The sequence below is a fragment of the Lygodium microphyllum genome, chromosome 22 (assembly GCF_053477565.2).
Source record: "Lygodium microphyllum isolate KBCC chromosome 22, Lygodium_microphyllum_v1.1.10, whole genome shotgun sequence".
Classification (NCBI taxonomy): Eukaryota; Viridiplantae; Streptophyta; class Polypodiopsida; order Schizaeales; family Lygodiaceae; genus Lygodium; species Lygodium microphyllum.
In genome coordinates, this window is record NC_141156.1 from 19,784,542 (window position 1) to 19,798,304 (window position 13,763).

Sequence of the window (13,763 nt, forward strand, 5' to 3'; positions counted from 1 at the left end):
TTCATAGCCAACTCTCTAAAAATTTGTACAAATGGCAAACTTTCAAAGGGGTAGATCCACTCCAACAAAATTGGGATGAGATTCTCCCTTATGTGGTTCATGCATATAGATAGACGTTCAATCCAAGCTTCTACTAAAGTCTATCCCTTCAAAGCTCTTTATGGTTGTAATCCCATTTTCCTCCCAAAGTACCATAGTTGAAAATTCCTAAAAAATACAAAGATGCAGTCGATAGGTATTTAGAACTAAAGGACAAGCAATCAATGTTAAAACTAGCTATTCATAATAATTTATAAGTTGCACGAGCACGGAAAAAATGATTTGACAAAAATCGAATCAATAAGGAATATAAAAATAGAGATGAGGAATAAATTTACTACCCAAATAGAAAGAATGCCCTAAATGAATCACTACAATGTAATTGGGTGGGTCCATATAAAATAACTAATAGAATAAGTAAAAATACTTGTGAAACAATAAGAATAGGGAAAAACACAAAAACAATAGAACACAACAAGGATCAAGGAGTTCTTTTCAAATACTAACAATGATATAATGCAAGATATAGAGACTCAAAGAGAAGAACCACAACGGTCAAACTAGCAAAGAGAAGCAATGTCATACCACGTGGGCAGGGGGGGGGGGGGGGGGGGGGGGGGGGGGGGGGAATGTGCGAAAGGACAAATTCAAGGCTCGCGTGTTCAAGAGTAGTCACCCACATGGAGGTCAAGCCTAAGGCCCACTAGGCTACCCACTGGATAGCTCAACCATAGTTGTAACCAACTCTCTCATAAGCATCTTTACTATTAGTTAACGAGAGGTGGGGGACGGGTGCCACATGGCAGCCCCCCACCTCCCCCACAAGAAAAAAAGAGAACGTGGGGGTGGGTGCCACGCGTCCAGCACCCGCCCCGCCCGCAAAAATCGGCTGAGTCTAGGCGCTGAGCGCCTAGTTGGTACTAATCAAGAAGTCCCAAGGGCATAGTCAATGAATGCACTATATATATGTGGTCCAATACGAGCAAAGGCGAGGGCAGCTTGTGCGTCTCGATCAAATCTTGGGTATTTTACAATACAAAATATCAATATACTTGCATTGTAAAAAGACCAACGAGAGAGTGGTGCTCATGTAGTGTAGATACCAGAAAGTTGAAAGGGGAATTTGACCTGTTCTCTATATTCACAAGTTACAACGGCCCGTAAGAGCATTAGCATCGTTGTCGATGTGGCTGAATCCTGATCGTTCGTGCTACTAGCTAGCAAATCCCACACACAATCCCCCCAAAAGAAGAGTATCTAGCAATGATCTCCCTCCTATCCGACGCTCTCTGTCTGTCTTTCTTCTTGTCCTTTCGGTCCTCGTCGCCTTAGAGATCTCCACATCCAGTATCTCACAACATTCTACGCCTCGTCCTTTCGGTCGGTCGTTGGCTCTGGTAAACACGTTTCTCTTTTCTCCTGCGACTAAGATTGCATCAATTACACGACGTTGACTTGGTGATGGGTGAACTGTGAGAGAGCGAGTAAGTCAGACATACATACACTGGTAGGAGCAAACAGTGCATCTCCGAAAGGTCGCCTGCCAGGCTGCCACACAAGATAAAGTTCCCGACCAACAAGCGTGTCCAGCACTCATGAATGAAAAACGTGGAGAGAGAGTGGGGGAGGGGCGGCCGGGGTAGGTTTGTCTTGTCACCGACTCTGATGGGGGGGACCCTGATCGAAATCCGAGAGAGAGAAGAAGAGATGTCTTGTCACCGAACCCAATGGGGGGACCCTGGTGACCTGGTCCCCAATCGATACCACAAAGCGAGAGAGAGAGAGAAAGAGAAGAAGAAGACAGGAGGTTTGGCTTGGGTGGGATTCGGACGTTGGACCAACTACCTGATTCCGCAATGCCAGGATTTGAACCCTTGTGGATCCAAAATCACAACCTCCTTGTCCTTTGTGTTCGGTTCGAGAGCCCACCATCTGCAAAGTTCTTTTGGCAGTTTGGAGCTCCAACGGGACACAATTCTGCTGCCCTGCGAAGGCGGCTGAATCATCTTTTGAAGATGTGATTAGTCGAGGGCTGTGCAGACCCTCAAGAGGAGTGGCCCGAATAATTGGAAAATCTGTGATAATCATCATCATCGCCGTCGTCTTGCTTGGAAAAGCACACATTTCAATCGTTTTGGAACGGTGAGATTGGTGAGGACCACTGTGATCCATAATTGTAGGGATGGCCTTTTTCCCCTTCACAAGCATAATGCATTAATTCGTTTCGCTCTGCTCTTCAGAAATTCCAAGACGTAATTTTCTGTGTCATGATTATTCGGTAATAACACAAGTAAAAGTTTCAAGACTTTTTCCTTGTCAGGATTAATTCGGTCATAACAAAAGCAAATTTTGTCAGTTGATTCACTTGCCCTTTTCTTGTATCCTTTCCACAATTGGTCTCTTCGCTTAGGGCTTTATAAATGTTTTAATTTGTTTGTGGCAGACCATTGGAACCTTCAGTTGTGCAAGGCATTGAAATATCATTACACTTCTGTTTTTATGCTTACACTTTTCTCGCATCATTACTTTGTTTCTATGCTTATCTTGAACAAACTGCACTTTCTCACCACAACTGTACTAATGCCATCATGGGGGCAGGCCAAAAATATGGATCTATAGACCATACAAAAGCTCTTGCATTGCAAACGCATCAAACTTACCATCGACATGTGCAGTCACGCATTTAATTGCTTTCAAAGAAGTTGGCATGGATGGCAATGTCTCAAGAGAATGGGGGATGCTCAGTACTAGAGCAAGGAGTTATGAGCTTTGAAACTTTCATTAGAAAGTCCTCACTCAAAAATGGCTTGCAAGAAAAAGGGCAAAAATATTCCATTGTTTTTCAAATCTTCCATTACAAACAAGAGAGAGAGTACAAAGGCCTAATTAATGTCTGGGCCTTCCAAATTGAGTTCACTCGAGTGGTGTTACAGTTTATTTTACATCTCATCATGTTATTACAATGCTCCCGATCACATCAAAATTCGTGAACAAAAATTTTCCAATCATGTGCCATGATGAAGCACGTGTGATTTGATGAACCATACACCCCTGTTATTAAATTGAAAGGCTTAGCGAAAATAAATTCCCTTGATTCACTATCTTTTGCCACTCCAGAATCATGCAACAGAGTTGGTATTCATGAGAGGAGGTTGTCCTCTGTTAGAGCCATATATTGATGACTAAAGAGTTGAAACTATAACTCCATTAGGTTGGCTCTTGTGAATGGCATGTGAAGGAGGCACCGACTTGACCTGCAACAGCACTCACTCGCTTAAAAACTGCAAATGTCCAAAAGCCTTCCTAAGAAACAAAATCTTAAGCTAATTGCCACATACTAAATCTCTGTATTTGAGGGTGTAGAACATTTCGATGTACCGCCGAGCCTCTCGCCTCCCCAACTTGGATACATACTTCCAAAACCCATAGACTCTACTTAATGTCATCAATCTTTCTGCATAGATCTTCCACGTGTACCTGTTTTAGCCATGCATCAAGCTTCAGGACTGGACTGGTCACAACACAGGACCCAAAGAAGACAATCCTTACAATGCTGTTTTATGTATAAAAGGCACTACATCAATGGCACTTCAGAAATTTTAGAACTTCAAACAGCCACTCCCATGGGTCTTCAAGTGAGGTATGCACACAAAGTTTAAATATCAGATCAGATACCTTTCATAGATCCTTTGTAGCCCAGCATCTGAAATTGTGTTCCAGTATGAAGGGTCCTCCTGGCACTTTTCAAAGAACTGGACCAGTTTTGCACTGCATTCATCACCGCGGTATGGGTCGATATGGAAGCCAGATACTCCATCCACAATTATCTCTGCTGGCCCACCCTGGCATGTTGCAAAGGTGGGAAGGCCACAAGTCATAGATTCGACTACTGTAAGGCCGAATGCTTCATATAAAGCAGGCTGTAAAAGGCAACATCTCTTAGTCACAACTAACCATGGTGTCAACTTAAGAAAAGCAACACAAATTTATCCTCAAACCACCCACGCCCAGCTCTCTCCTGCACATGAGAGCATATCAAATGATGCATCAATGTTCAGCATTTTATCGGTCGTTTAAATGGCCCGGCGCCCACTGTGCACACAACTCCTTCACACAAAAGCCAGACTGAAATCATGTTCAGGCCCCAATAGCACAAACAACGAATCCCCTCCCTAGAACTTGGACAGATTTTCCTCTTGGGATAGAGCCCAGTGGTACACCAACCGCAAAAACTGAGAACCACAGGTGAGGTGAAAGTCCCTTGCTCTACTCATGGTAGTCAGAGAGACTTGAACCCACAACCTCTTGGTTGTACAGGGAATGTGCTCTTGAGCCACCAGCCAAATGAGGCTGCACATTGTATGATGGAGCTTCAGACAGAAGCCAACTGTTGGATTTTCTCAGATTAAACACATGTTAATGTCGCGTTGTGGATTAAGGACTTACAGGTTTGAGATCTGGGCGACAATCCTAAAGAAGAGGTATAGCATTACTGCCTAGGGGTTGACCCAGAGGCCTCAATGGCCAGTGGCCAGTATATAATAAAGAATAAACTTTTTTTAAGGACGTGGAATTTTCATCATAGTGGAATAAGGACAGACCAGGACGAATATATCTATCTAACTAAATGGACAGACCGTGAACACAAGTCAATATGCCTACCTGAATTTGTGGGAAGAATGCATTGCCTTCAAAATGGAAAACATGCAGCAGATGCTAACGAATGCTAGTGGAACCCAAAAACTGTTTTTTTTCACTAACCTGCACAAATGCCCCTTGTGTGTCAGCTATATATCGGTAAAGTTCACCATTCCGCACCCTGTTTTTCTGGGCACTTATCCACCGAAATTGGCCATCTAACTTGTAATCTCTGACAAGTCTATGCATGGTTTCTATCTCCATCATCTCTTCTCTGTCATTGGATTTGTCCACACTAATTTCACCAGCTACAACTACAAGGTTTGTCAGCTCCCTCAACCTTGGATTCTTAGCAAACCATTCGACAAGTCCCGTTATGTTCTTGACTTTGTCAAGTCGTGCCATTGAGAAGATAATGGGCTTCTTGCGATCCTTCAGATGCCCTCTGGATGCAACACAAAGGAAACCCCAAATGTGATTATGCCGCAGCTGAAAAGACTAAGTTACTAGACAACAACCCTTACTCATATACTCACATATGCTCTTCTGTGGGTGTAGGATTAAAAAGAAGCTCCTCGATAGACCCATGGAGAGCTGTTAAGCGTCGAGACTCGTCTGTATATGGGAAGTAAATGTTCATATCAGCACCAGGTGACACAATGTTGAACTTGGGGTCAAAGACATTGATGCCATTCACCACTCGATAAAGTCCCGGCATTGTGAACGCAGTATGGCTCTCATACTGCCCAACTGTATCCAGACTATTGCAATAAAGAGCACAAAATCATGGTCAAACATCAGGCACAGCGCTGCACAATTGAGCAATAAAGCTTGGACAGAGCCAAATGAAAAAGACACATTGAATTCAGACCTTCCTGCTATCTCCTGGTATGTACTCGTGATGATAAAGTCTGCATGATTCATGGCAATAAGATCCGCAGTGAATTGGCAGGAGAAATGGTATTTCTCTTCAAAACTCTTCCAATAAATATCTGATCCTGGATACTTTGTTTTCTCAAGGGCGTGGGCTATGTTGCACTGCAGTCATTGTCATTAGGAGAGGCTTAGACAAAATATTGGTTCGACAAGAAGCTCAGTGAGAGAATAAGTGTATATACTGAGAGACATAAGAAGCACACCTGAGTGATACCCAGTTTATGTGAAATAAGAGACGCCACCAGATTACCATCACTATAATTACCAATAATCAAGTCAGGTGGACCTTGCAATTCTGCACAGATCTCATTCGACACATCCTGTTGCAGACACAATGTCTTAAGTATGGCTCCATCGCAAAATTTACTAACCTCATCATTTAACAGGTGCAAGTCCCTCCAGCACTAGCGACATTTCCTTACCTCAGCAAACACCTCCAGGTAAGGCCATACATCAAAGCGTGAGATCCACTGTGGTAGAATGCCCTTCTCACTCCGAAAGGGGACACGCAGGATACGTCCATTCTGCGTTCCACTTATCTTCTCCATGCGCTGGTTACAGGTCGTCCCATGTGCTTCCGGTATAAGACGTGTAACCTGAATTGGCAGTTACAATTGAATAAATGGTCCCGTAGCTACTGTGCATTCACATTTACTCTGCCACATTATAGCATTTAGATTTTTTCACAGTCTATGCACAGAGCTAATTTAAGAGTTCTAACCTGTTGCAAACTGGAAGCATACTAACAAGTTGAACAGTTGGATGGGTGGAAGATAGATAACATACCACCAGTATTTGAGGAGTGATATCGAGCCCCTGTTTCTTCACATTCTCCAACATCTCACTTTCCAGTGCTCTCACTTGATCCAAGATATAAACAATCTGCTCCAAGAGAATATAGAAGGTAAGTCAGGCACTTAAAAGTTGCAAACTATGAAATGGCGTAGAAAGAGGTGCTCAGCAACTTGTTACTGACCTGTCCACCAGTATCAGGCAGTCCCAAAACATTAGCCTGACCAAAGTATCCATGGGGAGACATTATCACAACACTGAACACCATTGGAATCCGTGCTAAGAACTTCTCTAAATCATCGGGGTCAGGGGCTTGCAGGATTTCAAGTAGGAGATGTATCATCTCTAATACATGCTCTGCTGTGTCTCCCCACCCTTTCTCCAAGCCAAGCTCTTGCAATCTGTCACATGTAATGTGCTCAATATTGAGATGAATATAATGAAGATTAGAATGAGTGGGCCTAAATGTGAGGGTTTGAGTGAGTCTAGAGGTGGGGGGTAGGACAAACCTATCGCTGAACTCCTGAAATGGAGTGTTTTTTGGAAGCTTGTGTAGATGCTCCTCACATTTGTGCAGTGCTCCTCTGAGTTTCTGTAAAGTCGGAATCCTTTCATTCACCATGAGTGTCTGCCCAAAGAGAAACAAAAGTGCATGAGCCAAGGGGATGTATGCAACCTCTATACCCAGCATGCACATCTACTTCTGCATCTGTAAGGGTCGATTCTCAGAGGCTGAGTGAGGTCACACTCTCATCTTCAACAAGACACCAAAGTGAAGGATCATGGAAGTATCTATTATTTACCTCCCCATGGTATTTGTGTGTACGCAGGAAGTCAAAAAGAGGCTGCATACTCTCGGAATCACGGAAGAGTCTTGAGGAAAGGTGACGATTCAAAAATTGCACTCCATGTCCGATGGAAGAAGGCATAGTCAACCGTGGAAAGGAGGCATTGAATGGCTCGAAATCCAACTCAAGCACATACGGGTCTTTGAAGCTGCACAGAATAAGAGTAATCAACATCTAGTGTGAGAATAATGGTGCTCTCACTTTTGCTGCCCTTTAGAGTGCAGCACTATGATAGGTCACCTCTAGAATCAAAATGTCTAAAATACTGTCTCTGCAAAAATTTTGTATAGAGGTTAGAGAATAATAAGCATGCTAAGGTTGGCCCAGTACCTGCCATCTTGCAGACTCTCTTTGAGCTCAAGATACTCTGAGACCGAGAGGGGAAGCAGAGTAAGTTCATCAACATTGATCTGGATATACTCCCAAACCCCAGGTTTCGGGCGAACTGCAAATGCCACAGATGGAGGGACGAGAATTGCTTCCTGTCAAAGTGCAAAGTGCATTAAGAATTCTTCATTCATGATCAAGGTTGTCATCAGTGACCCACGCACAAATTAGCCAGATGACAAGGTTACCTGCGTCCATCGCAGAACACGTCCAAACCCTGAATCGTGTAGCCTTTGCCTTTCTTCAGGGGCAGGGATTGCTCGCTCGAATTCGCTTTGCAAATCATGGGGTTGCAGAATTTTCTTGTCAAGAGCCAAATATCTGCAGCCCAAAATCAGAAGTTTGGTTCAATGCCTGAGGCCCTGGTCCTTCACGTGATCACTTGTTTGAACTCACTTCGCATGTTAACCAAGACACTATAATTCACAAAAAAGCTTGCCCTCCCTTGACATGTTAACCAGAGACAGTATAGCTCGCACAAACAGTCTTAATGTATTTAGCAATTGGTTTCCCGAGCAAAGCAGTCAAGGCATTCAGAGGCACGATAGAATGTCGAACGGTTCAAGAATTAACAGGGCTCTTTGTTTTGGGCGAGGAGAAAATGGAAAGCTTCGCCTAATTTAAGAGTTGGTGAAAGCACGTTTGAAAGAAAAATCAGTACCGCGAGAGGACGGCGATGAGTGCATTGCGGTTGGAGCCAAGGGCGTCGAAAATGCGGTCCCCTACGCTTGTAGCTCGATGGATGGCCTGGATGGCCGACAGGTGAGGGTCAGTGGCCATTGCTCCCAAAAGAAGAGAGACAAGCGGGGGGGGGGGGGCAAAGCAGTGTGTGTAACAAGATTAACTGCTTGCTCTAGAAGAAGAAGAAGAAGAAGAAGAAGACTTGGGGGAGCGGACAAAGCAACGTGAAACAGGACAAGTGCTGACTAGAAGGCTTTGGAAAGTTGAATGAATTTGCAGAGAGCACTCGCACATCAGCCGATTTTATATGTGGAGAACAGTGGAGGCAGATCATCAATTGATGCTTCAGGACCCAGGTAGATCGATCGCTGCTCGTGTGAGCGCCCCCCGATCTTGACCCAAATCAACACGCAACTCTAGGCTGCTAGCCCTGTAGAGGCTCTGTCCCGCTGGCACCCATGTCTATGTGGACTCCATACATCTCTCTATATGGACTCACACATTTTCCAGAAAGTGGCCAACGGTCATGGCCCTGCCCGCCCACAACATCTAGCCCAGAAGCAGGTTTACACTGTTGTTTATTTGTTTTCTTGAATCTTACATGATTATTTTGCAGGTTGTATATGATCAACTTGTGCAGAATTGTTTATAGGATTTCAGATTCCAAGGCTTGGGTAGGGGACCAATTTCCCAGTTATATAGAAAAATGTGAGTGTGTTGTGGTCCTGACATCTATTGTTTGACAAACCTTCCCAGCCCAACGTGATACAAGCAGACACTGTTTTGCTGCGTTTTCCAAGGAGCCTCTTCTTGGTGCTCGAGCACCCATAGCATTAGCTCTATTATTGATAGCATTTCATGTACTATTGCCAATATATCTATATGTATTATTGCAGTCACAAGTTTTCTCAGCCCATGTGATGGATTTGGTCTAGTGTTTGCAAAACTAGTATCTCAACTTATCACAGAGCCCCCTTTAGTTTTGAGGATTTTTTATTAGACTTAGACCTAGAAGGATTTTACCATACAAAGGAAATTTTTGAAAAATAGTGTAAATCTTAGATGTATGTTCAAAACGCTTGATGATTGGTCGGTTTATGAAGAGTCCAATGGGAATTATTTTATGTTTCTCAATAATATTTTTCCCCAAAAGCCCATGTTTATCATAGAGCTCCCCTTAGTTTTGAGGATTTCTAATTAGACTTAAACGTAGAAGGATTTTGGCTGCTTATCATAGAGCCCCCCTTAGTTTTGAGGATTTCCTATTAGACTTAAACGTGGAAGGATTTTGGCAGATAAAAGAAATTTCTGAAATAGTGTAGATCTCTTGATAGGTATATATCCAAATTGCTTGATTTGACGGTTTAAGAGGAGTCCAATGGGATTCATTTACGTTTCTCAATTATACGTTTTCCCAACAGCCTAAACAGTTCTTAATTATTTGGGGATTAGGCTTAGTTATTGGGGATTTGAGCCCTCCATGTGAGATGGACTTTGTTCTACCTCAAACTTCAAAGCGCGCTTAAAAGCTTCTAAATGACGGCAGATTCTTCATGAGGGGCGTCCATGGAGGCACAGATATCTCTCTAGCCAATTCAAGCCGTCTACGGATAAGTTCAAAAGCCGAACGAAACTTGCATGGGTAAGTTCAAAGGCAAATTATTCTGCAAATAGAGAGAGAGAGAGAGAGAGAGAGGGTACCTGGCCAATAAGTTAGACACAGTGCCTCTCTCTGATTGCAAGCAATCCTCGAAGAGCTCGCTTAAGTTCCACACTGTTGTGCTTTCCATGGTCTCCTTCTCAATCGAATCTCTCTTTTCTTTACTGGGTGGTTATGATCCTTTCTTGTGCTTTTATGCAAAGCTTTGCTTCGGACCGAAAGAAGAGGAGACAGGCACAGCCAGACAGGCAGATATAGACACAGACAGAGAGAGAGAGAGAGAGAGAGAGAGAGAGAGAGAGAGGAATGCGTAGTGTTTTCCAGGTTGCTGTTAAATTGTAATTATAGGCGTGGAGTGGATTTGCAGTGTCACATTAGCTCACGAAAAGCGTAATATTTAAAAAAACACATGGCAAAAAGATTTTAAACCCACAGGATTACAAGGTTTTTGGCGCGCCGTGGCTCCACCCGCCCGCCAGCGGCCTGCCCCCCCACCCCCAATAGCCTTGGCGTTGAGAGAAGTTGGAGTCCCGCCACGTGTCTCCTCCACGTGTCGCATTCTCATTGCATCCCTGCCCACCACCCTTGTTTTTCTCAAACCTTTGTTCAACGCCCCGTCGCGGAAAACAATTTTCCAAAAGCCCACACAAACGCAACAAACTTTCGACCTTGACGAATTACGATTTTCCTCTCTTTTTTTTGTTTGGTTAAAGATTTTGTAGGCTTTGTCAACATAAACACTTTCGACCTTGACGATTTATGGTTTTCTTATAAAGAGACTTTGCAGGTTTTGTGGTCGTATCTTTTTTTCATTAAGGGACCCTGCATTTTAATTCTAAAACCCTTGTTTGCTTCATTTTTCGATCATAACAATTCGCCTGACATTAAACCTCGGTTTTCCATGGACACTGATTCAACCACCCATCATTACACCTGCTTACACACCAACAAACATTTTGAAAAACCAATACAAAAATGATGGGGGCTTAATAGCCAAACCAATGAAGCTCATTTGTGAGTTCAATTCCAGCCTCCAAATCCAACTATCCTCGTATCTAAAATCTCTTTGCATGTACAAGATGCGATATCAAAATCTTGAAGAACACGTACATATTCTTCAAGGCTTCTGCAAAAATGTAAGAGAAATGGACTTATCTTATCAATTTTCAAACCTACTTTCTAGAAATGAAGAGCCTTTTTCTCATGTTTGGCAGTTATCTCCACACTACACCCCTAGGTTTTCGATAAACATTGTGCACCTATTTATTGCTAGGGCTCTCTCTCACTCATGGAGTAGTTAAATCAATGGTTTACATATTTTCACTTTCTCAAACTTTGGTACTCCTTGAACTTTCTAGAAGAGGTAGGTCTTAGTAAACTTTCACCATGTTTACCAATGTTTGTTCAAACTCCGTAATCAAAAGCCCATTCACATGCATCTTGCTCAAGTCCAAGGAGTAAAACATGGATTTGGGGAGGGCTCCTAGTCACATCTCCTTCTCATGAAGATTTTCAAATTTGCATATTTTAACATATACACCAAATTTTTCTAAGAATCAATCGCTTGTATTTTATATACTAAGGAGTGTGTGTGTGTGGGGGGGGAAGGGGGGGGGGGGGGGGGGGGGGGGCGGGGCTTTTTGTCTTGAATTTTTATCGTTTCCATGCGGTAGAGCAATAACTTTAACTAAATATGAAAATAAGTATGTTAGGTGGTCTAAATAAAACTATAGTTGCAAGTTACAACTTACCCTAGTGTATTAGTTATTTGACTTAAAGGGAAAATATTTCCTTATGAAAAGTGTTGCAATTGCCAAAGATAACCAATAAGATCAATAATGACTAGGTTTCATAGCCTATGCCATAAGATAGAGTGGACCTTCTAAGAAGGTTAGGCTAGTCACTTCAAACATTACTTCCTAGACTTCTCCAAAAGTAAAATAGGAAACTCTAACGTAAATCATTACATTATCTTCATCATTAAAAACCTCTCAAACAAATTGTTGATGTGGTGGAGCATAAAACCTATTAATTCTATGCTTGGGATCATGGACTTGGTGACAACTCCTTTTTTTATAATGCAAAAATAGATTATAAACATATTTACATCAGCCCACATAATCGTGGGGACACTTCTTCATAGGAAATATAGCTAAGTCTATAGAAGGTATGGCCCCAATTCTTGGGTTGAGCCTATACAACATAGTCAAGGCCTTGACAAATGCAATATTGATAAATTAGATACCATGATTAAGGCAAAAACAAATAATGATAAATTTGATACCATGATTATGCAATAAACAAACAACAAGAAAGGTGCATCCCCACATATGATGTTACTTGACGGACAAGGACTCTATGAAATCTTTATGTACCGAGATGGCATAACCCACTTCCCTATGCTCAAATCAATGACTAACGCGTGTACAACTAGAGATCACATCATAACATCCACATCAAACATCCATTGTCAAAGAAATCCAAAAAATTTAAGTTTCACTTTCTAGATTCTAATAGTCCATGAAGTGAGACATGTCAAATTGAAAAGCATGTATCAAATATCTACTAGTACGTCCAGCTGTGAAAGTTGAGCATGTCTATATGGAAAAGGAGTATGAAATGCTAGAGACTTCGTAGCTGATACAAAGAGATAGATTTGAAAGTATCTATTTGGCGGCACATAATCTTAACAATAACGTTTAGGCCCTATCATACATCATGATTCATGATGCCTCTTTTCTACCTTCATTGCAATAAAAGCATTGTAGTACACACAAACTTACACTTGTGTTTGTGTGTGTGTGTGTGTATGTGTGTGTGTGTGTGTGTGTCTCTCTCTCTCTCTCAAAGAGTGTCCACTAAGTCTCAAATCTTGGCTTGTTAGATATGCCTTTAAGAGACCTTCGGATTGTTCCAACCTTGTTAAAGCTACCAAAACACACACACTCACTCTCTCTCTCTCTCTCTCTCTCTCTCTCTCTTTATATATATGTACACATGTGCACATAAGTGCATATGTCATTCAAACACATCTAAATTCTATACGTATATCATGCTAACACTAGCTCTCACACACAAATTGGCATCAATTACTTGACGTGGGCAATGAAGTTTGAAGCTCAACACCCTACAATTTTTTATAATTGAGAAGCATTGAAGTCATGAAAAAAAATTCATGTAAGAGATTTGGGAAAGTTCGATCAACTAGAAAACAAGAATTTGACTAGCTTTACATTCTAAACCTTCAAAAAGCATAGGAAAAGAAGGCCATGTAGCCACTCTTAAATGACCTTGGAAGTGTGTGTTTGATGAATAGACCAATTCTACCTACTCGTGGATGGAGATGCATGTGCAATTGCCTATGTGTCTTTGCTGAAGGTGGTTGTTAATAGAGGCTAGTGTCATAAATGTAAGGATATGCACACATATTCATAGAATGTACATGCATATTTACGTGTATGCCTATATATACAAAAATGTATAAATGTATAGATACATACATGTGTGTGATTGATGTATACATCTATGTATCTATGCGTACACCTACATGCACACATGCATGTGCATGCACATATCTCTTATATGCATAAGAACGGATGCATGTGGAGTGACTTGAAATGTAGGTAGTTCATGACAAACAAAGTGCAAAAAAGCATGCACATCTTTGTATGTCCATGTATACATAGCCACCTATCTCACCATTAGGAGCAAGTGTGATATATTAATTGAAGTAGCTTGGTTCATGCACATAACAAATACTAGGTGCTTCGCACCTAGACTCG

General features: G+C 42.1%; 1 protein-coding gene across 2 annotated transcripts; it reads right to left on the bottom strand.

The window, feature by feature from the left end:
• Positions 1-2,858: 2,858 nt before the first annotated feature.
• On the bottom strand, positions 2,859-10,271 carry LOC148016936 (sucrose synthase 3-like). Of its 2 annotated transcripts, none has more exons than XM_087663087.1 (15): positions 10,023-10,271; positions 7,829-7,961; positions 7,584-7,735; positions 7,209-7,401; positions 6,915-7,033; positions 6,590-6,806; positions 6,400-6,495; positions 6,036-6,209; positions 5,817-5,933; positions 5,549-5,715; positions 5,214-5,438; positions 4,801-5,122; positions 3,715-3,959; positions 3,378-3,516; positions 2,859-3,293 (listed from the first exon to the last, which is right to left on the bottom strand). In XM_087663087.1, exons 1-15 carry the CDS (start codon positions 10,109-10,111, stop codon positions 3,222-3,224), a joined length of 2,460 nt encoding a protein of 819 aa, XP_087519213.1. In that variant the 5' UTR covers positions 10,112-10,271; the 3' UTR covers positions 2,859-3,221. The 2 variants fall into 2 exon arrangements, with proteins under 2 accessions (XP_087519213.1, XP_087519212.1); XM_087663086.1 differs by lacking the exon at positions 10,023-10,271 and adding an exon at positions 8,302-8,770.
• Positions 10,272-13,763: the final 3,492 nt, after the last annotated feature.

What these genes read in the sequence shown, in the direction of transcription:
- LOC148016936 (XM_087663086.1), bottom strand. Translation starts at nt 8,420, where the DNA reads ATGGCCACTGACCCTCACCTGTCGGCCATCCAGGCCATCCATCGAGCT. An exon ending in TGCCTGATACTGGTGGACAG is followed by an intron (nt 6,496 to 6,589) that starts GTCAGTAACAAG and finishes CTCTTGGAGCAG; the next exon opens with ATTGTTTATATCTTGGATCA. An exon ending in CACAAGGGGCATTTGTGCAG is followed by an intron (nt 3,960 to 4,800) that starts GTTAGTGAAAAA and finishes TGCCTTTTACAG; the next exon opens with CCTGCTTTATATGAAGCATT.